This window comes from Macrosteles quadrilineatus, unplaced genomic scaffold (assembly GCF_028750875.1).
Source record: "Macrosteles quadrilineatus isolate MER2022 unplaced genomic scaffold, UCM_ALF_1.0 Scaffold_2__2_contigs__length_208266976, whole genome shotgun sequence".
In the NCBI taxonomy this organism is placed as follows: domain Eukaryota; kingdom Metazoa; phylum Arthropoda; class Insecta; order Hemiptera; family Cicadellidae; genus Macrosteles; species Macrosteles quadrilineatus.
The window spans coordinates 13,149,081-13,171,794 of NW_026542595.1; the positions used below are offsets into that span (position 1 = coordinate 13,149,081).

Consider the following 22,714-nt stretch of genomic DNA (forward strand, 5'->3'; position numbering starts at 1 on the left):
TGACCAGTGGCACCCGGGTGACACTTTTTTTAATACTTTTCTATGAAATGGCGTAATAAAGGTTGGTAAATAAAGGATATAATAAGTAACAACAAATATTAAAAACATAAAAACACGATCCTATGGGTACCGGATGGAGCTAACAATAAAATTTTCTTCAGCTGATCCAAAAGGATGAGGATATACTGCAACAGTGTGGGAACGTTACCCAAGCAAGATTCTAATACTAAATACTACTAATCTAAAGTGCCTGTCTACGGTATATGGTTTTACTAACCTTATGTTTTATGTGGTTTCGGACAGGTAAATATCAGCTGGTTTGAGTAACTTGATCTTTTGTCATCTATCTCTATCATAATGTTAACGTTAACAGAAAACATACGTTTATTTACATACATACATTTTGTAATCTTGATGAATAGAACTGCGAAACTGCATGGTTTAAATTAAATGTTAACCTTAGTTAAGAATCTCTTTGAAAACAAAATACAAAACAAAAACAAACAGAAAGAAACAATCTTGATTAGGTTTAGGTTATTGTCAGATCAGATTGTCACTTTGTTGTAGACGTTGTCTTGTCAACATCAAATCAAATAAGCTAATTACTCAGTATTTATTTCGTGACCATGACTGCAAGATCGAGTTTTAAGTTGGAACAGTTACTTAATTGAGTTTTTTCTAAGGCTTTTGGTTTTAAAGGACAGGTTAGGGCCTACCCTTGTTTTAAAAACACCTATGTTATTTAGTAGTTTTATATTTTAACTGAATGTTTATGTCTTAGTTACGAAGTACATTAGCTTAAATCATTACTTTTCAGTTCTTCCTCAGGAATCTTGAATAGACCTTAAAGGATCTATTCTATAATTTGTTGATATAAGTGTAATGGTACATCTCAACGAAAACGGATTGGTAAGTAAACTAGGCTTACATCACCAACCTTGCAGTAGGCCTAACAACTAAGTTATTTGCAATTTTAACTTTATATGAAGGCTTTTTAGTTACCTTGTTTGATCAATAACTATTCAATAGGCTGCACTTTACTTGACGTCCTACACTCATTCGATTGTTTTTTTCGATTCGATATTTTCATTCGATTGTTTCATTCGATATATCGTTTGGTTAGTTAGGTTAGGTTAACCTTACCTAACTAACCAAACGATATATCGAATGAAGCAATCGATTAATCGATATATCGATCGATATTTTCGTTCGAATGAGTGTAGGACGTCAAGTAAAGTGCAGCCATTCAATAGGCTACAATATTATCATAGAACCGGATATATATGTAGGCTACCTACTTATATAGGCTTAAACTTTATAGTTTTTCATCCCATAATATATCACAGGTTCTCTGTGAAAATGTACCCAAGTTTTTTCTCAACAAGGCTTTTAGTTCTGTTGGCCGAAATATATCGATTATTCGATATATAGTTTGGTTAGTTGTAAGGTTAACCCAACTTTTCGGGGAACTGGTTAACTACGACTGAACTTTGCGTCGGTCTCAGAGACCGTGGGTTACCACTGCAGGGTTAAGAATAAAAATGGAAGAAACCATTCAAATTCTTAAAAAGTTGTGTTCTGACAACTCCGCAAATCACCTTTGTGTGTATCTATCTAATAGTGGATGAAATTGTTAGGACAAGACCCTTTGTTTAATTTCATTTTTACAATCTATATCTATACTATTATATAAAAATCTAATGGTGTCTGTCTGTATGTGTATTACTAATAGGTGCAAAAACTACTGAACCAACTGGGCTTAAATTTTACAAAAATAAAGCTATCATACCAAGAACCATTATAGGACTATTCACATTCCGATAATGACCGTAGGCTTTGCCCCTTTGGCTTTAAAAGTTCTGAGGTGAACATTTTAAAAGTAAATATTGATTGGTCTCCATGGCTGCGATGATAACTCTAACAATGTTTGTTTACATTTGCTTTGACATTTAAATGTAAACAAAAAGAACTGCTAAACTGCATATTTCACAATTTCAGACAGCTGATTCAAAGAAATTAAAATATAATATTTTCCATAACTAATGAGGTAGGCTTATTTTAATCTAACCTTTTATCATGGATTATTTATTCTAAAACTATGTCAATCATTATAGGAAAAAATATTCTATAACCGTTGCTGTATCAACTCTGGCTCTGCTTTGGATTTTTTAAAGCGTCTAAGTTATGAAAATAATGTTATTGATATGTTTTTGTGGAAACAGTATGAAAATTACAATGTATAGATGTTTTGTGTGAATTTGGAGGCTACTTTAAACAAATTCTAACTGCTTAACATGTGTTTGATTAACTTAACATAACTTGCACATCACATTGTTTTTTATATGTACAATATTTAGGTACGGTACATTAAGTTATTGTGTTTTGCTAAACCCATGCTTAAATTAAACTAAAGAATATCATCAATAACTAAATTGTACGTTGATTTTTGTTTTCTAAAATATGTGTAACTATATTTAATTATCAAATGGTAGTACAAAATGCAGTACTCTTATTTTACCTTAACATAGCTTTCAGTTAACATTTACTTTATTTGATACATTTATTATTTGTGTTTTGCCACACCACTGATTAAATTAAACCAAGGAAAATATCATAAAACTAAGCAGTACCATTGACTATTGGATACATAAGTTTGTACAGTTGTTGTATTAATAGTCAAAGGCAGTACACAGTGTTCTTTTGTTTTTAAAATCAATGAAATATCTGTTAGTATGTTTACTTAATGGTAAGTGTGAAAATGTAAAGGCAATATGGTCTATGGAAGAAGGTCTTAAAAGAACTGTTTTGTATATTAAGTTGTTTGTTGATATTTTTGTATACTGTAGTAGAATAAGAGATGCAATGCAACATATACTGTATTTGCTATTACATTTTTTAGTTCTTGATATTTTGATAACCATATTAGATTTGTCTCCTGTCTTTAATGCTAAATAATTTGTTTACAATTTTTTATAGTAGGTACCTATAGATATAGTTTCTTTAATATTTCAAAAGACTGTATTGATAAGGAACAGCAATATTTCTAAGGTTTATAACAGCTGACTTAGTTTTGCTAATGATTTATTGTGAGTGAAGAAACTGAAGATGGAAGGATTTGTGATTTTTCTTTAAAGAAGAGTGCAATTTAAAAAATGTTCATTTAAATTTAATAATTAGTGTTTTTGCAACTTCAAAATTGAAATTTAAAATGTCAATAATAAATTTAAAGATATGTAATTAATGGGGATGAAGGTAAATCATGTATGTAAAAGTTTTATTTGAAGATTTGCGGTAAGTTTTTTCTCACATCAACCTAGACAAGATTTAAAATTAATTAAAACCAAAATGGTGGTATCCACTACTTACCAGATTTAAAAGTCATAACTTAAACGTTTCTATTAAGGCTATAAAAGTTGAATTTTGTTTCTAAAAGGGTTGGCAGATGTGTAACTATTATATGCAACAGATGTAAAGATTAAAATGTTTCTTTTGTGTCCTTTTCCCGTTGCAAAGCACGGGTACAACAGCTAGTAGCCTATGTAAGGCAGTTACAATTATACCCTGGTTTGTAGATTTTTTAGTTTTTGTATTAACTTGTTGGTTTTGATACTTTTCATAAAAGATATTTTGTTTTTGGTTAATATTGATACTAGTTTTATTGATTAAATACCAGTATCAATAAAAATGTAGGCTAAATAAATCATAACTGAATTCAATGTTTTACATTGGGGTAAAAAAGAATTGTAGAAAAAAAGTATATTTAAATTATTTATCGTTATTCATCCGATAATAGGCTATAAAGGATTCAAACTAGGTATAAGATGAACCTCGAGGAAAGGAGAGCGGAAGGGGACGACAAATATAATTTGCTCTAGACACCACTTAAATGTAAAATTGAATGTATCCTCTGAATTTTACTTCTCTGATGTAACTTAGCCTAATTAAAAAAAAATATTAGGCCCAAGGATGTTTCAGTTATTACTTTGCAATGAACAATTCAAAGTATATATGTCTATTAATTGGGTGGAGCCTACGGGTATCACTTGTAAGTCACTGGCCTAAGTGTATCACTAGTACTATTAGCCAATGAGTTTTTTCTGTTGCAGACAATGGAGAGACCAATGTTTCCACCAGGCACTGCCACACTTCTTGATGAGTTAGACAGTAAGTTCAAATTTTAACTTTTTTTAGTTTATTAACTATAGGTTGCGACCATTTGGAGTGATTGGGTGGCGGATATATGAGGTCTGTTAAAAAACAAGGATTTTCATTTTTTGAACAAAATATTTACATTGTTGTCGTTGCCTTCAAAATAGTTCCCATTATATATGTGCACTTGTGCCGGCGCTTCTTCCAAACCCTGAAAAAATTCTTCGACTCGATCTTTAATAGACTTTAAGTGCTATCAACTATGGGGTTTTAATGTCATCTTCGGCTATAAAACGACAACCCACTGGGATGATTGAGCCTTAGATTCGACGTCATATTCGTAAACCCATGTTTCGTCACCTGTTATACAACTTAGCCTAATGCTGGTTCACAAGCTCATTCGAGTGACAATGACATGACGAACATGACTATGACCTTAGTGTTGAAACTAGTCGTTAATAATTAAAATGAGTTGAAGGGGTACTAATGTTTTTATAATGTTTTCTAATATATATATGTATATGAATATATATATGAATATATATATATATATATATAGAGAACCCCTAGACAGACGGCGTAAGTCGGATGCTTATAGGTTGGCTAGGAGGTATCTTCGTCGAGCCATCAATCGGAGTAAACGCAGTTGCTGGGATAAATTAAGGGACGATGTTGATTCCAACCCGTGGGGCCTGGGTTACAAACTTGTAACCAAGAAACTTGGAACCCGCTCTCCACCTTCCGTCATGGACAGGGTCACTATGGAGAGGATAGTCGAGTCCCTTTTCCCGGCTCACGCGTTGCGCCCACTGCGGGATTATGGGAGGGTGGACGACGTCCCACTTTTCAGCCCTGAAGAGCTGGTGGCGGCCGTCATATCCCTGAAGAACAACAAGGCTCCTGGTCCCGATGGGGTGCCCGGTGAAGTCCTCAAGAAGGTTTTGACTACCAACCCCTTGATCCTTTTGAGCATGTACAACGCCTGCCTGGTTGAAGGGGTTTTCCCCTTGTGCTGGAAGACAGCTAGGCTTGTGCTTGTTGGGAAGGGCAAGGGAGACCCAGATCTGCCATCCTCTTACAGACCTCTGTGTATGTTGGATACGGCTGGCAAAGTCCTCGAGAAATTGATCCGTTCCTGGCTAAATTCAGCCGTTGTCGCTGCGGGGGACCTCTCCCCTCGTCAGTATGGATTCAGGATGGGGCGATCAACGATTGATGCGATTGAGGAGGTGAAGCAAGCCGTGATGAGAGCTGAGGATTTTACCCACTACTCTCGCAGGGTTGTGTAGCTCGTAACGCTTGATGTGCGAAATGCATTTAATTCGGCGAGGTGGTGCGATATGCTGGATGCTCTGGAGAACACCTTCCACGTGCCGGCATACCTCATGCGCATCATAGAGGATTATCTCCGGTTTCGCCTCCTAACGTATGACACTGCGGACGATGAGTGTCACTTCTGGTGCTGCCCAAGGTTCCATACTCGGCCCAGACCTCTGGAACGTCGCTTATGACAGCCTTCTGAGGTCTGAAATGCCTGAGGAAACGGTCTTGGTTGGGTACGCAGACGACGTTGCAGCTTTGATAGCTGCACGTAGCGTTGAGCTGGCTCAGCTAAAGCTAAACCGAGTTATGCGTACCATAAACGCATGGATGGCAGACCACGGTCTCTCGCTTGCTCTGAGCAAAACCGAGATCGTGATTTTGACAAAAAAACGGATTGATACCATCCGTTGTGCCGTTGAGGGTGGGAGCCGTCGAGGTTCAAACTGTTCGTTCTGCCAAGTATCTTGGGGTCATGGTAGACAGCAAGCTTAGCTGGCGGGATCAGATCTTTCGTACAGCGGACAAGGCCGCTAGGGCGGTTTCTTCTCTTAGCCGGTTGATGGCCAATGTCGGAGGGCCTCGGTCCAGTCGTAGAAGGCTGTTAATGTCTTCGGTCCAGTCCGTACTCTTGTACGGTGCGGAGGTGTGGGCAGACGCACTAAATAAGGAGGCATACAGGATGCGGCTCGCCCGAGTGCAGCGTCAGGCAGCACTGAGGGTAGCATCTGCCTACCGAACAGTGTCCGAGCCCGCCGTCCTGGTGATTGCTGGAGTCATCCCCGTCAAACTTTTGGCGGCGGAGAGAAAGGCAATTTACCAGCGCCGTGGGGAGGACGAGGCACGAACAGAGGAACGCACCCGCACCTACCAGCTGTGGCAGGAGGGCTGGGAACAGGAGAGACGGGGACTCTGGACCAGGCGACTGATACAGCAAGTCCAACCTTGGGTTGATCGGCGGTACGGAGAGGTGGACTTCTACCTCACCCAATTTCTGACGGGACACGGCTTTTTCCGGTCGTACCTGTTCAGGATGGGCAAAGCCGTGTCACCCGACTGCATATACTGCCCAGGCATTCTCGATGACGTGGAACATACATTTTTCCACTGCCAGCGCTGGGAAAGGCCCCGCCTGGAGGCTTAACAATTAATAGGACTGCTGTCGGTGGACACGGTCATACCGATTATGACGGAGGGTGAGGACAATTGGACCTGTGTGTCACTTTATATCCAGGGTATTCTCCGCGCCAAGAAGATCGACCTTGACCGGGATGCGGTTGTAGGTCATTAAGAATCGAAATGCCAGAAACGGTGCGAGCCCTGAGGGCTTAGGTCACATGTTGGCCTGACTTGAAGTAATGTGACAAACAATTCCAGGTCTGTGTCCAACAGAGTAGAGGGGGTTTTTTAGTGAGTAGTCTGACAATTTTCAGGAGTCTCACACTACAGGCTGGCTACCTGTGTGCGTAAAAGCATTTTCCCTCCTCTCCCTAAAAAAAAAAAAAAAATATATATTTTATATAGGTTTACTAGCTGGCCCGGCAGACGTGTCGTCCTGTCCTTATGTGGTTTTATGTCAAATGCTCGTTCATTTTCAAGATGAGCTCGACGCATCGCTCAATAACGTCCTGGTTGATGTTCGTTTGCTATAGGCTGGGGCTCGTTCGCTGCGCTCACTTGCCTTCAGGTTTAGCTCGTTCGCTACACTAACTCGCCTCCAGGTTGAAGTTCGTTCGCTACGCTCACTCACCTTTTGGTTTAAAATTATCTGTTGTCATAAATTAAAAAGAAAATAATAGTGCTGCACCCTGTTGATAAACCTATTATCTTTTTAATGCTATTGAACATCACAGAATCAAACTGTTTAGTTGAACCAGCTGTTAGGATTCTTTAATTCCATTTAAATTTAAGTACTCATAAGTTTAACATGGAAAACTCCAGAGCCACTGGGTAGGAGGCCTTTTGACGGATCTGCACCATACTTCACTCAAACCACCTTTGAATAATGCTTAATAATGCCTGAAAGTTTCATTACAATTTGTCGAGCGGTTTCGTAGTCCATAACGTTCAAATATAATATACAAACTTCCTCTTTTATAAATAAAGATACATATATACAATTTTGAACAAATAGTGTTTTGGGCCTCTGGGGACATGTAAATGAAATAGTAAATCGGTCCCGGGCCCAAGTCTTACCATGAGACCTACGGTAATACCTTCTTCCCTATAGGGAAATTCACTAATAAATAAATTTGCCTAGTTTGATCAAAATATTATATCCATAAACAAGCAAACTACCTTATTCTCCATATAAGAATAACATGGGAATTTTAAATTTACAATTTTTGAATTTTCTCCGTAACCAATAACCGTACAGAACACTTTGATATACTAAATTATTTGGTTTTTTAAGCTCTGCATACTTAAGTGGTCTAGCCAATACCTTTGAAAAGGGCTCTTAAGAATATATTCATATGATCGCGGTGGTGAGGTGCAGGGATGGAAGCGGCAGACATGACTGCTTAAGGTCAATGTAATATCTTGTTTTTACAGACGTGTGGGGTGTGTAGAATGAAGAGCCGCCCGCGCCATCCTATTCCTGATTCCCTGTCCGCTCTTTTTCTTATATTTTTCTTAAATTGTTCTAACTTCTATCTGAAATTGTACCGGTAGACGTTTCTAAAAAACTGTAGTGAACTTTAAAAGGGTTCAAATAAGCCATATTTTTAAAGTTGGGTTTTCGTTTACTGTTTTTTCTTTTTTTTTACCACCCTCATGAAATGATTTTGTTGTGGTCGCAGGGGACGACAACGAGTTGTAGTGTTCGTAGCAATGTTCAAGATTTTGCCGCTACCTGGGGAGCTTATAATGTCTTGGTGTTCGTGGGAATGTTCAGGATTTTGTCACGATCACAAGATTAAGACCAGTTTCATTAGGCCGCAGCCTAGGGCCTCATTGAAAGGGGGGCGCAGCATTTAGTGGAAAAACAACTTTTTTTAAAACAACAAATTGTTTTCTAAAAATAATGATTAGTCACACTCGCAGGTAACGATAATGATGTCCCCGTGATGGCGTGATACGTTGAAGATTTTGTTGTAATCGCGGGTGACATTAATCACGTCCTCGTGATAGCGGGAGATGTTCACAATTTTGTTGTAATTGCATGCAATTCTATTGACAAGCCCCCTGGCTGTAACTGCCACTGATCACCAGTCAAGACGATCAAAGCCTCAGCAATTATTAATTATTAGCAAGTATTGTCTCAATAAATAAGTGTCAATAAACATGAAAAAGCATCAAAATGTGTGTTTTTTACATAATAAAGATGTGTGCTGCCAAAAAAATTAAGAAAAATCAAATTTAACTAGCTTTTAAATGGAGGACTTTGTATATTGAGAGCTGTATGTTCACTGCAATTTAATAAACACAATATATTCAAAATTTTGTTTGATTTGTTCACTTTTAAATTGTACTTTACAGGTATAAAATTTTCACAATATAATGAAAAATGCATTAAAATTTTTAAATGAAATGCTAGAGTGTAATTTAATACTAAACCTAAGCTAAAAATTAATTAGTTGTACTGTCAATACAATTATATTGTCAAGACAATAAAGTATTTATTTATTCATACCAATTTAAAAAAATTATTATATTTTTAACACATTTCCTACCGACTGTCACACTCTTCTGTAACTGAGGGATGAGTATAGTTGGTAGCTAATGTGTTAACAGGTTCCCTACCGACCGTCACACTCCTCTGTAACTGAGGGATGAGTATAGTTGGTACCTAATGTGTTAACAGGTTCCCTACCGACCGTCACACTGCTCTGTAACTGAGGGATGAGTATAGTTGGTAGCTAATGTGTTAACAGGTTCCCTACCGACTGTCACACTCTTCTGTAACTGAGGGATGAGTATAGTTGGTAGCTAATGTGTTAACAGGTTCCCTACCGACCATCACACTCCTCTGTAACTGAGGGATGAGTATAGTTGGTAGCTAATGTGTTAACAGGTTCCCTACCGACCGTCACACTCCTCTGTAACTGAGGGATGAGTATAGTTGGTAGCTAATGTGTTAACAGGTTCCCTACCGACCGTCACACTGCTCTGTAACTGAGGGATGAGTATAGTTGGTAGCTAATGTGTTAACAGGTTCCCTACCGACCGTCACACTCCTCTGTAACTGAGGGATGAGTATAGTTGGTAGCTAATGTGTTAACAGGTTCCCTACCGACCGTCACACTGCTCTGTAACTGAGGGATGAGTATTACCTCATTACCTCATTACCTCCTCCTTGGCTTGATACCAGCATAAGCTGGTTAGGCTGCGTCAACTATTTACAATTTTAAAAATGAAAACTAATATTTACAATATTTACAAACTTCCATTAAGTCGGATTAATAAACTTAATGGCGGTGGATTTAAAGTCCCGTGAGGTCGTCCTCAAAGAACTCCTTAAGCGAGTAATATGGCCTAGCTTTTAGCCAACACTTTAACCTGGCTTGAAACTGGTTTTTGTTTAAGTCCCTAACTGCAACCGGCAACTTATTGGTCAGTCTGAGGGCCATGACCGGGAAAGCATCCTTTGTCCTACTGAGCCTGCAATAGGGCACATCAATGTGGTCTTTGCGCCTGGTGTTGTGCGCATGCACCTGCTGCCTGGTGGTGAAGGTATGCACATTGGAGTGTACGTAGCTGACACATTGAAGGATGTAGTTGCTGTGTATGGTAAGTATGCCCAAGTCAACAAAAATAGGCTTGCAATGCTCCTGTCGCCCACTGCCAGTCATGATTCTCAGAGCTTTCTTCTGCAGTTTAAGGATTCTGGAGACATTGGATGCATGACCCCATAGCTGAAGACCGTAAGTGACGTGACTATGAAATAATGCGTGGTAAACCACAACTAGATAAGCCCTATCAACTAGTCTTGTTAGTTTCCTGAGAAGATGTGTAACCCTTGATAATTTCTTTGCCACGTTATCCACATGATCTTTCCAACTCAGCTTTGGGTCGATCGTAAAGCCCAGTAGATTTACCGTATCAACGTCCTGAGCCAAGTTTGACTGAAGTGAACACAAGATTTTTTGTGTCTTGTCTTGGTTGAGTTTTAGTTTGTTTGTCTCAAACCAATCTTTTGCTGCCCTAAACATCACTTCAGCTCTTTCTGAAGCCGTTCCTGGATTGTCACCAACAGAAATTAGGGTAGTGTCATCAGCAAACCTGAGTGCATTGCCACCTAGTTCAAGGTCATTTATGGCTATCAGAAAGAGGACAGGTCCCACAACTGACCCCTGAGGCACCCCGTGAGGAACATTGAGAGCTCGGGACTTAGCTCCGGCTATTGAGACGATCTGCTTTCGGTTCCCCAAATATGTGACAAAGGTGTCGTAAACTGCACCGCACAGCCCATATTTATTTAATTTAGCAAGGAGAATGTCATGTGAGACGCAATCGAATGCCTTGCTCAAGTCACATAATGTCAAGGCAACAGTGTTGGTATCCTCAAAGGCTTGTTGAACGCGATGTATGAGCTCAGAGACGGCAGTGACAGTTGATCTGTCTTTACGGAAGCCGTGTTGCAGATTAGACAGCAGGTTATTGCGTTCAAGATAGGAGACTAGCTGGAATTTAATGGCGGTTTCAAAGACCTTAGCGAAAGTTGGTATAATAGATATAGGTCTATAGCTCTGTACACTTGCTGGATCACCTTTTTTGTAAATGGGGACAGTTCTAGACACCCTTAGGATTCTAGGAAATATTCCGGCACTTAGGCAGGAGTTCAGGACCTGGCAAAGAGGTATGGCAACAATGTTTATAGTGTGCTTTAGGATGACAGTAGTCATTCCATATATGTCGGGGCTGTGAGAGGTCTTAAAATGGCCTACCATGGTGACAAGGCTCTCTGGTGTAAGAGGTTGCCAGGTTGAAAGGTTGATATCGGGAGACTGTATGTCTTTGACTATTTCGTTGCTATCAACAGGAGCGAGGCCTACTATGCCCGCTACAGTACCGATGAGATGGGTGTTGAAGTCATCGGGACTAGCAGTACATTTAGAGGCAGGTGACAGCACTTGACCAGTATCACGGTTGTTGTTGACCAAATTCCATACCGCCTTGCAAGGATTAAGCGAGCTTTCAATTAGCCTCACATTTGAAGCTTTCTTTGCCTGATCTATTTTAATCCTATACAACCTTTTAGCTCTGGTGTAAAGAGTATAGAAATGGTCCCTATTGGCGAGAGTCTCCGCCGCCATGTATCTATCCCTGAATGCTAGCACAAACATTTGAATCTGCTTCAACTCGGCAGTAAACCAAGTTTTGTCCTTAGGCCTGAGCGGTTTTTTTTTGGTTTGAGGGTTCACCTTTTTGCTGACTTTTACGGGGAAAAAAGTATTAAAAACTGAAATGTATGCCTCAAAAAATGCCTCAAAAGCCGATTCGGCTTGCTTATGGTATAGCACATCATCCCAGGGAACCTGTGAAAGAGCATGTTTAAAGCTAGGAATAAGATCGTCATCTAATAGCCTATAATATCTAGTATAAAGATTTAACCATGCAGGAACTGTCAAAGAAGGACTCACCATACTGGAGTTGGCTTTCATGAGAACCGCTTGATGGTCCGCCACATATGGTTCAGTTGTCCAAACCTGGTAATCCCATGTGTTAAGATCTGTGGCCACTGTATCAAGGCAGCGAGGTCCACGCGTAGGCAGAAGACTCGTGATGAACAGTCCATGAGAGCGTAGTAGATCTGCGAAGTCACTGGCCACTACATCATTGGCGTTGAGGGTTATGTTAAAGTCTCCGCCCAAGATAATGTTTTTCTTGAAACCAGCAAGGTAGTCTAGACACTGGTCGAGCAGATCGAAGAACTGTTGAACCTGTCCATCGGGCGAGCGATATATGCTGAGGACGATGAGGGAGAAGTCGATCAGCTCAATACCAACTATCTCAATATCGAGCTCACTGCAGTACTGCACAAGATTAATAGGCCTAGACCTAGTGCTTAAGTCCTGTTTCACATATATAGAGACACCGCCATTTTTGTGCAGGTCACGACAATAACTTGCTACAAGTTGCAATGAGTTCAGTTTGCTGAATGCTCCTATCTCACTGTTTCCTAGCCAATGTTCACAGCCACAGAATACGTCTAATTGATTTTCTTCACAAAAAAGTGAGGTGACATTAAATTTAGTACGTAAGCACTGAATGTTAAGATAGCCAAATACCAGATGATCACTAGGTTTTGCTACAGGAGCCCTATCCCTGACCAGATCGTACTTCCTAGGCCTAGACACATTTGAGGTTAGAGGATTTTGTATATTGTCTGTAAAAGCTATATAGTCCGAGATGAGCACTGGGATAGAGACAGGTCCTACGTCACAGCACTTTTCCTTGGTTCCCGGAATAAAAAACGTTTTAAAGTGATGTTCTTGGGCCACAATTTACCATCCAAGACTTTGTCCTTGTGGATAAAATCACACCCTATCTTGAAACTATCGTTCGAACCTTTTGTTTCTAGCTTCTCAATCTGGAACTCCACTCCCGGGAAGACTTTAGCCACGTAGCCTTGAACATCGGCCACCTCGGTACCTTTTCTGACTTTCCCCAGGTGTAACCAGGCTTTCTTAGCCCCTTTTAGGGTTTCATCTTCAGAAGTCCCTACAAGTACTTGTTTTGCGGTTGTAGATCTAGGCCTAGTCGCGATTCTTCTCGTCACCGACCTTGTCTGCTGTCTGTCTTGATTCGCAGCAATAGCCTTGTCACCAATGTTTGAGTTAGCTACTGTCGCATAACTCAGCTTGTGGTCCACATGAGATGCGTTAACACTGTTGTTAGTTATTGTATCATCACTCGTTAAGTTGGTCTTGTTCTTCTTATGTTTGTTAGCAACAACAGTAGTCCAAACATCATCAGATCCACCGCCATCTTGATTTACCGTCCGTTGTTGTTTTGACAACTTTCCACTCCTTTTGGTTATCAGCGTAGGCAGGCTATCGAGACTTTTAACATGAGTTTTGGTTGGGTGAGCTAAAACAGACTCTGTACTCGGTCTTTTTTCTGAGTTTCCTTCTTCTTCCTCATTTACTGCTGAAGTCAAAAGCCCAGCTTCAGGAGATTTGTGACATACGTCATTTCCTCTGATTACGTCACAATTTGTTATAATGGTATCACGTGGGAACTGGCTAATTGCTCCATGCAAATTAATTACAGAATCCATTTTATTTCTCAAAACAGCGTTTTCTGCTTGCAGCTTAATGATCGAGGACATTATATCACTTACATTAATAGCCAGATCCACTATGTCGTCAAAGGCGAGTTTGCGGTCCCGGAGCTTAACGAGCTTAACCTCACATGAGTCACAAAACCACTTCACGTCGTCCCCTAGGGCCTGGATTTTCTTATATCTTTCAGATGAGAGATTGATACATCTAGCGTGGTACCACTTATCACAAAAGGCGTCACACAACACCGCTTGATCATCAGATTTCACTAATTTATCGCAGACACGGCACGGAGAGTCGTCGTCCACCGCCATTACGAACCGGAAGTATAGTTGGTAGCTAATGTGTTAACAGGTTCCCTACCGACTGTCACACTCTTCTGTAACTGAGGGATGAGTATAGTTGGTAGCTAATGTGTTAACACGTTCCCTACCGACCGTCACACTCCTCTGTAACTGAGGGATGAGTATAGTTGGTAGCTAATGTGTTAACAGGTTCCCTACCGACCGTCACACTGCTCTGTAACTGAGGGATGAGTATAGTTGGTAGCTAATGTGTTAACAGGTTCCCTACCGACTGTCACACTCCTCTGTAACTGAGGGATGAGTATAGTTGGTAGCTAATGTGTTAACAGGTTCCCTACCGACTGTCACACTCTTCTGTAACTGAGGGATGAGTATAGTTGGTAGCTAATGTGTTAACAGGTTCCCTACCGACCGTCACACTGCTCTGTAACTGAGGGATGAGTAGCCTATAGTTGGTAGCTAATGTGTTAATAACGTAATATCAAAATATCATTAAACCCTTGGCTCATTTTCTTAAAAAGGTTTGTTTGTCTCGTGTATGTAAAATGCCATTGACATGAGAGAAAAAGAATCTACAGTTGTTTGGTGAAAGGGCGGCAAATTTAGCACTTGCCCCCTCCCACCTAAAAAAAAAAATGTATAGCTGTTGCCCTGGATACCACTTTTGAGATACATTTTTTGTCTTATGTTATGCATGCTAGAAATTAAATATAAAAATGATTGTAACAGACATGTCTATCTTACTATAATGTTAACTAACTTGTTTTTCATGTTACCTAGTACCGGTACTGCAAAAGTATGCCTTACTACAAATACACCCTTAAAATTGTTATTAGACAATTATATTTCTGAAACTGTGTTAAAATACAAGAAAAATACCCCCGCTGCAGCAAACCTGCAGACTAAGCGAATTTCCATTTGCCTGATTGGATTTACACTAAAATGTCTCCTTAAAAATATCACATTTTATTCCCTATATAAATAACATTAGATTAACAAATTCTTAGGCTTGCTGCAACAGGGAGGGTAAAAAGGTGCTTTTTTGTAAAATGTAATAGTTTAGTATGAAATGAATGCATTTTCCAAATTTGATCAAAATATGATCATAAACAAGCAAACTACAACAGTTTACTTATTCTCCATAAGAATAATGTGGGAATTTTAAATTTACAGTTTTTTTATGTTTTCTCCGTAACCATTAGGCGCATAATAACGCTTCAATAGCCTATACTAAATTATTTGTTTTTTTAAGATTTACAAAATAGTTTGGAAAGAAAATGCTAAATTTTAGGTTTTTAGGGTCAAAAATGGGAAAACCCAATTTTTGCCCCATAAACCCCTGTTCCCATATTCCGATCATGCTGGTTCGCAAACTCGTTCGAATAAACGTAGGTTTACACGCTTGTACCAAATTTCATCAAAATCGGATGATTTTTGCTTGAGTTATCGCGCTAACGGACACATATATAAATATATATATGAAATTGAACGGATGGTGTTTTTGGTCTCTAAGGACCTCAAAACAAAAAAGTAAATCGGTCCCGGGTCCAGGTCTTACCATGAGTACTACGGTTATAGCTTATTCCCTAGGGGAAATTCGCTAATACAGATGACCAATTGTAAACATGCATGTTTATCTACATTTTAGTATAAATATTAACTGTATCTCACTTGAAAAAGTATTATTAGACGCTTTATTAAATTTCCAAAACTGTAAAATAAATTGGGACATACATAAAGATCCTTTTTCTTTTCAGAAAAGCTTATGGTGCTCCTAAGAGATGGAAGGACATTAATTGGTTATCTACGCAGTGTTGATCAATTTGCGAACTTGGTACTTCACAGAACCATTGAAAGGATCCATGTCGGTAAAGAATATGGAGATATACCAAGAGGAGTTTTTATAATTAGAGGGGAAAATGTTGTTCTTCTTGGTGAAATTGTAAGTAGTTGGTGTTGTAGTTGTGTTAAGTATATTTTTTCCTGGGGAACGAGCTGGTCTAGTGGTTAGAGCGCGGGACTCCGGTTCCTGGTTCAAATCCCGCCAAATCACCAATGGAGTTTATCTAAGTGATAATGCCGTAACCCCTAGGTCTTAGCCTGAAGTAATGTGAAAAACAATTCCGACTCGTGCCTAGCGTCCTAGGACAAAAAATTATATTTTTTCCTAGGTTCATGTTATGAGTATACATAGATTTTATAATTTAGTGTATTTTTTACCTAAATAATACTATAGTTTGAGTTATTATGGTGACCTGAATATTTTTCTTGTTGGTGAGGCCAAAAAACAAGTTGGATTTGAGTTACCACAGGAGTGAGTGAAGTAAATTATTATATTGTAATTAATTGTAGTAGGCCTACATGAAGAAAAATATTAAATGAGGTTTTGGAAGTGCTCTGTCAGTGTCCTGTCAAACTAAATGGAAAGTTCAATACCATTACAGTATTTTACTTCTTTTGTCTCACATCAATTAGATCTTTGGGATCTTTATCTATTTTATGTTTTAATTGTATCAAACTTAAGATTTTGTTGCCTTTTAGGACAGTGAGAAGGAGGCCAATTTGCCTCTCGTAGAAGTTTCTGTTGATGACATTCTAGATGCCCAGCGGCGAGAGCAAGAAGCCAAACAAGAGCACGACAAGTTATTGGCTAAGTCTCTGAAAGAACGAGGACTTAGATTAATACCTGATCTAAGCCATGATGACATGTTTTAGTATATTTTGTTTATAACATTTCGTAAGCAATGTGTACTCTTCTTTTAAACTACTGTAATTTCATTCTAGTGCATCCCACAATGGTAATTTTATTTTTATTTTTATTGTATGGTTGATTGTATGGTTGGTAATTATATAGTCATATTAAGAAGCCACATCTCTGGTTTCACTGATACCTAGACACTTGTAACTGAACCAATGACACGTAGTCATTTATCATTATCATCCTGTCTTGTATGGGTTCTTTTGCAACATTCACTTATAAATTACTCACAAATAAGACAAAGTAGAGTTGGTTAATCAGTGGCCAGTTGACGAGGATACTGGGATTGTATGTAGTCTAAATTTTGTTTGGGATTGGGAAATTTGGAGTAATCGCTAATAGTCTATGGCCAAGCGTTTATATCTGGTAATTAACTGAGCATCCATACGTGGTAACAGATGAACAAAAGTTAGCATACTTATTTTTCTTCCTAAAATTGAGTTTTTTCAAGTACTTGAAACACGTTTAAACTAACAAGCAAGTTCTAATAAATTTATGTTATTTTTATCTTAAGATTTGTTGTTTGAGATCTATTGTTTTTGCTGCAAGAGTTTGTTGCCAGAGACCCAATTTTTAACAATATCAAGATTTGTTTTCGTTCTACTAATTTGAATTTAACATCATAGAAAGGAAATCCCATTGCCAATAGTGTCAGAGGGTAGTGTTGCTCAATTTTAATTGTAATTAAAGAATTATTTGTTTAATATTTTCATTTCAGAATTATATTAAAGTAGGATGCTTATTTAGTGTGTCAGAGTCTTTTTGCAAAAAAAGTACCAATCATGAAGACTATTGATTCAAGGAAGTTTGCTTTTTAAAGTTTGTTCAAGAACCTTTCAGTTTTATTCAATTGCTTTTTTGAGAGAAACTGTTTGTTTTGTATATTTATTTATAAATAAGTGTACGGATAATCTTTGATTGCATGTATCAAGTCATCAAAATAAGACTGTATTTTGTAATATGCATTAATCTGATATTAAAGATACTATTTGAATCTAAATTTCATAACTAATCAATTTTACCTGTTATTTGTGCCTTCAAATCTCCTATATTTACAGGTTATTATGAAATTTATTATGGATGTTCAAGCCAGAAGTAGGCTATCTTAAATTTAGGTAAATTTGTTAGGTTTAAGTTTGAAAAAAAACACGCACAATAATTATTCATACAAGATTGGTTTGATTGGCTGGTAGACAAATATTTTATTAAAGTGTTAATTCCTAGAAGAAATTTAATAAGTAGGTATAATGAAATTAATCTGCTAACCGATAATCAGGTATCAAATTTTTTTTTAAAGCCTGTGATGGGGACAATGTAAGAGTGCTTGACCTTAGGTGGTTTGTGTAGAAAAATAACATTATCGTATTTCCCTAGACAGGGAAGTAGCTATTATTGGAGCAGGCATGGTAAGACCCATGGCCGAGTTATTTTTTCATCTTGATGTCCCCATAGGCCAAAACACTATTTGTCAAAATAAAATTTATATACGGTATATAGTAGTATGTGTGTGTGTGTGTCTTTTGGTAAGTCAAGGAATTTTAGTCTGATTTTGATGAAATTTTGCATGAACATGTAGAGCTGTATACACTTGAATGAGTTCAGGAACCAGCAACATTGGATCATAGGAATCAATGGGGTTTTATGAGGCTTTGATTTTTTTTTACTTTTTTTTACAATTTTTACATTAAGAAAATAAAAACCAGAGTTTTAAAAAGCAAATAATTTTGCATATTGTAGCCTTGTAGGATAAAAAGGGTAGGGAGAAAATTAGAAAAAAATGTACATTTAAAATCACCATGTTATTCTTTTCAGAAAAATTTAAACTAGTTGTAATTTTTTATTTTTTTATTTGGCCAATTTATTTTAACAAATTTCCCTATAGCTATTACCGTAGGTGGCACGGTAAGACCTAGGTTTGGGACCAATTTACTCTTTAAATTTGATGTCCCCAGAGGCCAAAAACACCATTTGTTCTAATTTTCATATATGACTGGGACGGTGGCGTCGTCCTGTAATCCAGCTACTAGGAGGTCACGAATTGGGATATTTATAGGCATGCACTGTGGATGCAATACTCCCTGGTGTGGATTAACGTCCGCACGAGTGAGTACAACGACTATCCGCAGTACTGTCCTAACAATTAGACCAATTCGTATATACCAAGGAAACTATAAACAATAGGTCCCTTAGTTGCCATTAGCTGTATAGGCTATTAAACACAGGGGCTCTGCCTCCAGGCCCCCTATCTGTTAGTCGTCATTTAGGAAGGGGTGAGAGGCCATCACCAAGAAGCCGGGGAAATTTCAAGTCCGTAGCACACCTAGAAGTGGTCTAGTTAGCACACTCATAGCATTTCTCAAGTCTGTCAAATTTGAAGTAAACGGTTCTAATGTCCATACCAATATCTAATGTCCATACTGTTAGTCGTCATTAGTAGATTAGAGTTTAGTCTTTACAATGCAGTCAGTGAAACAGTCAATATTACGTTATATTAATTTCGCAAATATATTTGAGGAGGTTGGCAAGTTAATTTCAAGCTCCACCTTAAAGAACACCTTATAAAAAAATGTTTGCGGTAAGAGAGTATAAAAAAATGTTTGCGGTAAGAGAGAAGTAATAATATATGGGGAGTAGGGTTTGTTATAGTGAAAATGGATATGAAATAACAAATTGTGATATTTTTTCCCCATTAGTAGTAGTGGTAGTGGCTAATTAGCAGTAGTTAGTAAGTAACGTTACCAGATTGAGTCTTTTGTGCAAGGAAATCAGTAAAAAGAAGACGAATTACTAAGATAAAGTAGAAACTAATAATTTTGTATATTAACATTTTTAGTATAGAACAATTATAGTGAACATTCATATATATTAATTAAAATGTATTAAGTAATATTGGTTTTCATTTCAGATAGCCATAAATTGTATGATAAATTCAGTTCAGCCACGGGAATTGTAGGGACCATCTGTAGATAGGAGAAAGTTATAATTTTGTATATTACAATTTTTAGTATCGAACAATTATAGTAAACATTCATATATATTAATTAAAATATATTAGGTAATATTTGTTTCCCTGTCGGCGCTCCTCAGCTCGTACAGATGACCGTCAAGGGAGTTCTAGATGTGGTCGTTGATCTCCTTGACGTTCACTATCAGAGTCGAGAGGATTGCGCGTCGCGAACACAGATCAGAGTCGAGTAGGACGTTCGCGGGAAAGACGGAATCGACCAAATCAGTCAAAGACGTCACTTGTCTAATCCCGAGCAGCGGAATTAGACTTTGTTCGTTCCGTCCCTCCAAGAAAGTGGTCGAACTGACAGTTCCGTTGCCTACCCTAAGAAGGAATTCGGAATAGGATGTGGAACTACTAGTCCGATGAGCTGTTGTCAGGGCAAACATTTTGAAATGCTGCCACAGATGGGAAGCCCGAAGTGAGACACAAACAATGTCAGTTGGAGTACGAGCGTTCACAACGACAGGCGCGATCTGGCGAAAGTCACCACAACAGAGGAATATTTTACCACCGAATAGCTCACTGGAACGCATGAGGTCTCGCAGGGATCTGTCGAGAACCTCAAAAACGAACCTATGTGCCATAGGGGCCTCATCAAAGACAATGAGCTTTGCGGCCCTGATGAGCTCTGCTCGCTGGGAGCCGTTGGTGATGTTCCAAAAGCCGGTGCTGTCACTGAAGTCGAGTGGCAACCTGAACATGCTGTGCGCTGTAGTCCCACCAGGCATGTTACTCGCGGCGATCCCAGAGCTGGTCTTTCTGTAGCCACCCGGACCGTCGAGAAAAATGATTTTCGACGACGTTCCGCTGGCTGGTGCATTGAGAACGGAGGTAACGTACTCAAATACACGGTTTTGGTCTTCAGAGAGCTTTGGCACCCACTCCTCCACAAACGCTCTCTGTTGATTTTCGCTGTGTAAGAGCAGTTCTCTGCCCAACTCCGTCATGTCATCATGTACATTGGGGAGGCCGTGATCTGCGACGCAAGAGCCCTGCCGACGGAGACTACGATCAATCTCGATGAGACCTAGCTTGTAGGCCAGTTCAACATCGAGAGGGTTACGTTCAATGTGGTCCTCGCAGATGGAATCACGGAAGGCATCCCACAGAAGGGCTGCGGGAGCTCCCATGTTGCAGAGTATCACAAAGAAAGAACGGAGTCTCGGGCCAGTCATGAAAGTGGCGGCCTCGCAACAGCGCGTAGTGGTATTCCTGTTCATCTTGCACCAAGCCGAGATGCCGCGCGACCTCTTGAAAAGTGCGACAGTTTGGTCCGCCACGGGACAGGAGGTCGGCATAACCACGGCAAGGAACAGTCATGACGGGCAGTGATGAAATGAACGCCGTCGGGATGCTCGTACACATCTGCAGTTTTTGGACGCTTTGCGTAAACTACGAATGTTTCATAAAACCCCTGGTATGTCACGTCGTCAAAGAATGAAATGAAATTTGGTATGATGATAGCTTACGCTCTCGATTAACTAGACATATTCTTATCTCAAAGATCTTCTCGGGCTCCGCCCCAGTGGTTCTGAAAATTCCCATGTTAACCATATCAGTATTCATATCTAATGATAGAGTGATCTTAAGTATCTTTGTTATTAACTACCTGTAAGGTTGGTTTATTCTTTGGTCAGAACCGATCAACTAACATAGATCAATGACTAGGGACAGCTGGGCTAGGTTTCTGCCTCTATTTCGTAGCGACTAGTCTATTTTCAACCAATTTTAAACTAGTTCTCATTCATACAAATATTTCACTTGTTATAGAATTGTGTTTTTTAACAACGGTTACATGAAAGATATACTGTGAAGTAAACTGACTAATGTAATAAAAATCAGTCTATCCGTTTTCTAGTACTAACTCAGGAAGTATATGAAAACGCTCAATAAGACTAGTTAATTACAAGTCTTTTTACCCATATCTATGAATTTAGTACGTGTCGATTTACCAGTAAAACAGTGTTCATTGCTATTATACGCTTACTCCTCAGGGGGCACAGCCCTAGGAATCGGAAGAAAATTGTTAACGTAAGTATAGGTCGATATACACACATCAAATTAAAGGTCTTCACTAGTAGATTACGATGCCGTAAATTCAAGCTCAAAAGAATGCCTGAGTAAAAAATGGCAGTCGTTCAAAGATTCAAAATGGCGGATTCAAGAAATCTTTGAACATCTGCCATTTTGCGCAAGATCAACCTTTTGAAGTGCGGTTTGAGGCATTGTATTCTACTAAAAAAGACCTTTAATTTGATGTGCATATTGACCTATGCTTTCATTTAAGATTTTCTTCTGACTCCTTGTGGGCCGTCCCCCTGAAGAGTTATTGGATCACTAAATATGTGTTAAAATATAATTTTATGCCCTGTAACTTTGTACCAAGTATTGTAGCTCTATCTACATTATTTTTTGAAATATTTAACTGTCCTGGGACTTTTTACCACCCTGTATAAGTTACTGATTAAAGTATTGAATACATTATTACGGAAAGTAAATAAGAGAAACGTCTTATAACACTTAAAAGATATATTTACGCTTATACTGTTACTCACAAGACGGTAAATATACAAAAAAGATGGTAAGTGGTGATCGATTTCGATTGGACACTCCAATCATCATCAGACCCAATAGGCGAATCTCATCATTGATAGACTGAAAAGTTTATCTAACGACCTTGGAAAGCCCAACTTCCCAAAACAAGCAAACATTTTTGTTAAGAGAAAGCGGCTGCTATTAGAACTTTGACCTGTTATTCTCATTCTACAACCTAATGTAATCCATTTACAAACAAATAATACAGTTATAAAACATAATTGTCTTGCTGTACATTTAATAAACACTTACTGAAAAAAAAAAACATTTAACTAAATTGTTTGTGTTGTTTTAACTTATTTTTAACAGAAATACCAATTAAGCTTTTCAATTATTTTCAAAAACTTCA

General features: G+C 38.6%; 2 protein-coding genes across 2 annotated transcripts; one reads left to right on the forward strand and one right to left on the reverse strand.

The window, feature by feature from the left end:
• Nucleotides 1-514: 514 nt before the first annotated feature.
• LOC128986890 (U6 snRNA-associated Sm-like protein LSm1) lies at nt 515-16,860 on the forward strand. Its single transcript, XM_054407494.1, has 4 exons — nt 515-909; nt 4,107-4,164; nt 15,760-15,944; nt 16,544-16,860. Exons 1-4 carry the CDS (start codon nt 883-885, stop codon nt 16,715-16,717), a joined length of 444 nt encoding a protein of 147 aa, XP_054263469.1. The 5' UTR covers nt 515-882; the 3' UTR covers nt 16,718-16,860.
• A 3,014-nt stretch (nt 16,861-19,874) lies between these two features.
• On the reverse strand, nt 19,875-21,068 carry LOC128983949 (ATP-dependent DNA helicase PIF1-like). Its single transcript, XM_054403226.1, has one exon. It carries the CDS (start codon nt 21,066-21,068, stop codon nt 19,875-19,877), a length of 1,194 nt encoding a protein of 397 aa, XP_054259201.1.
• Nucleotides 21,069-22,714: the final 1,646 nt, after the last annotated feature.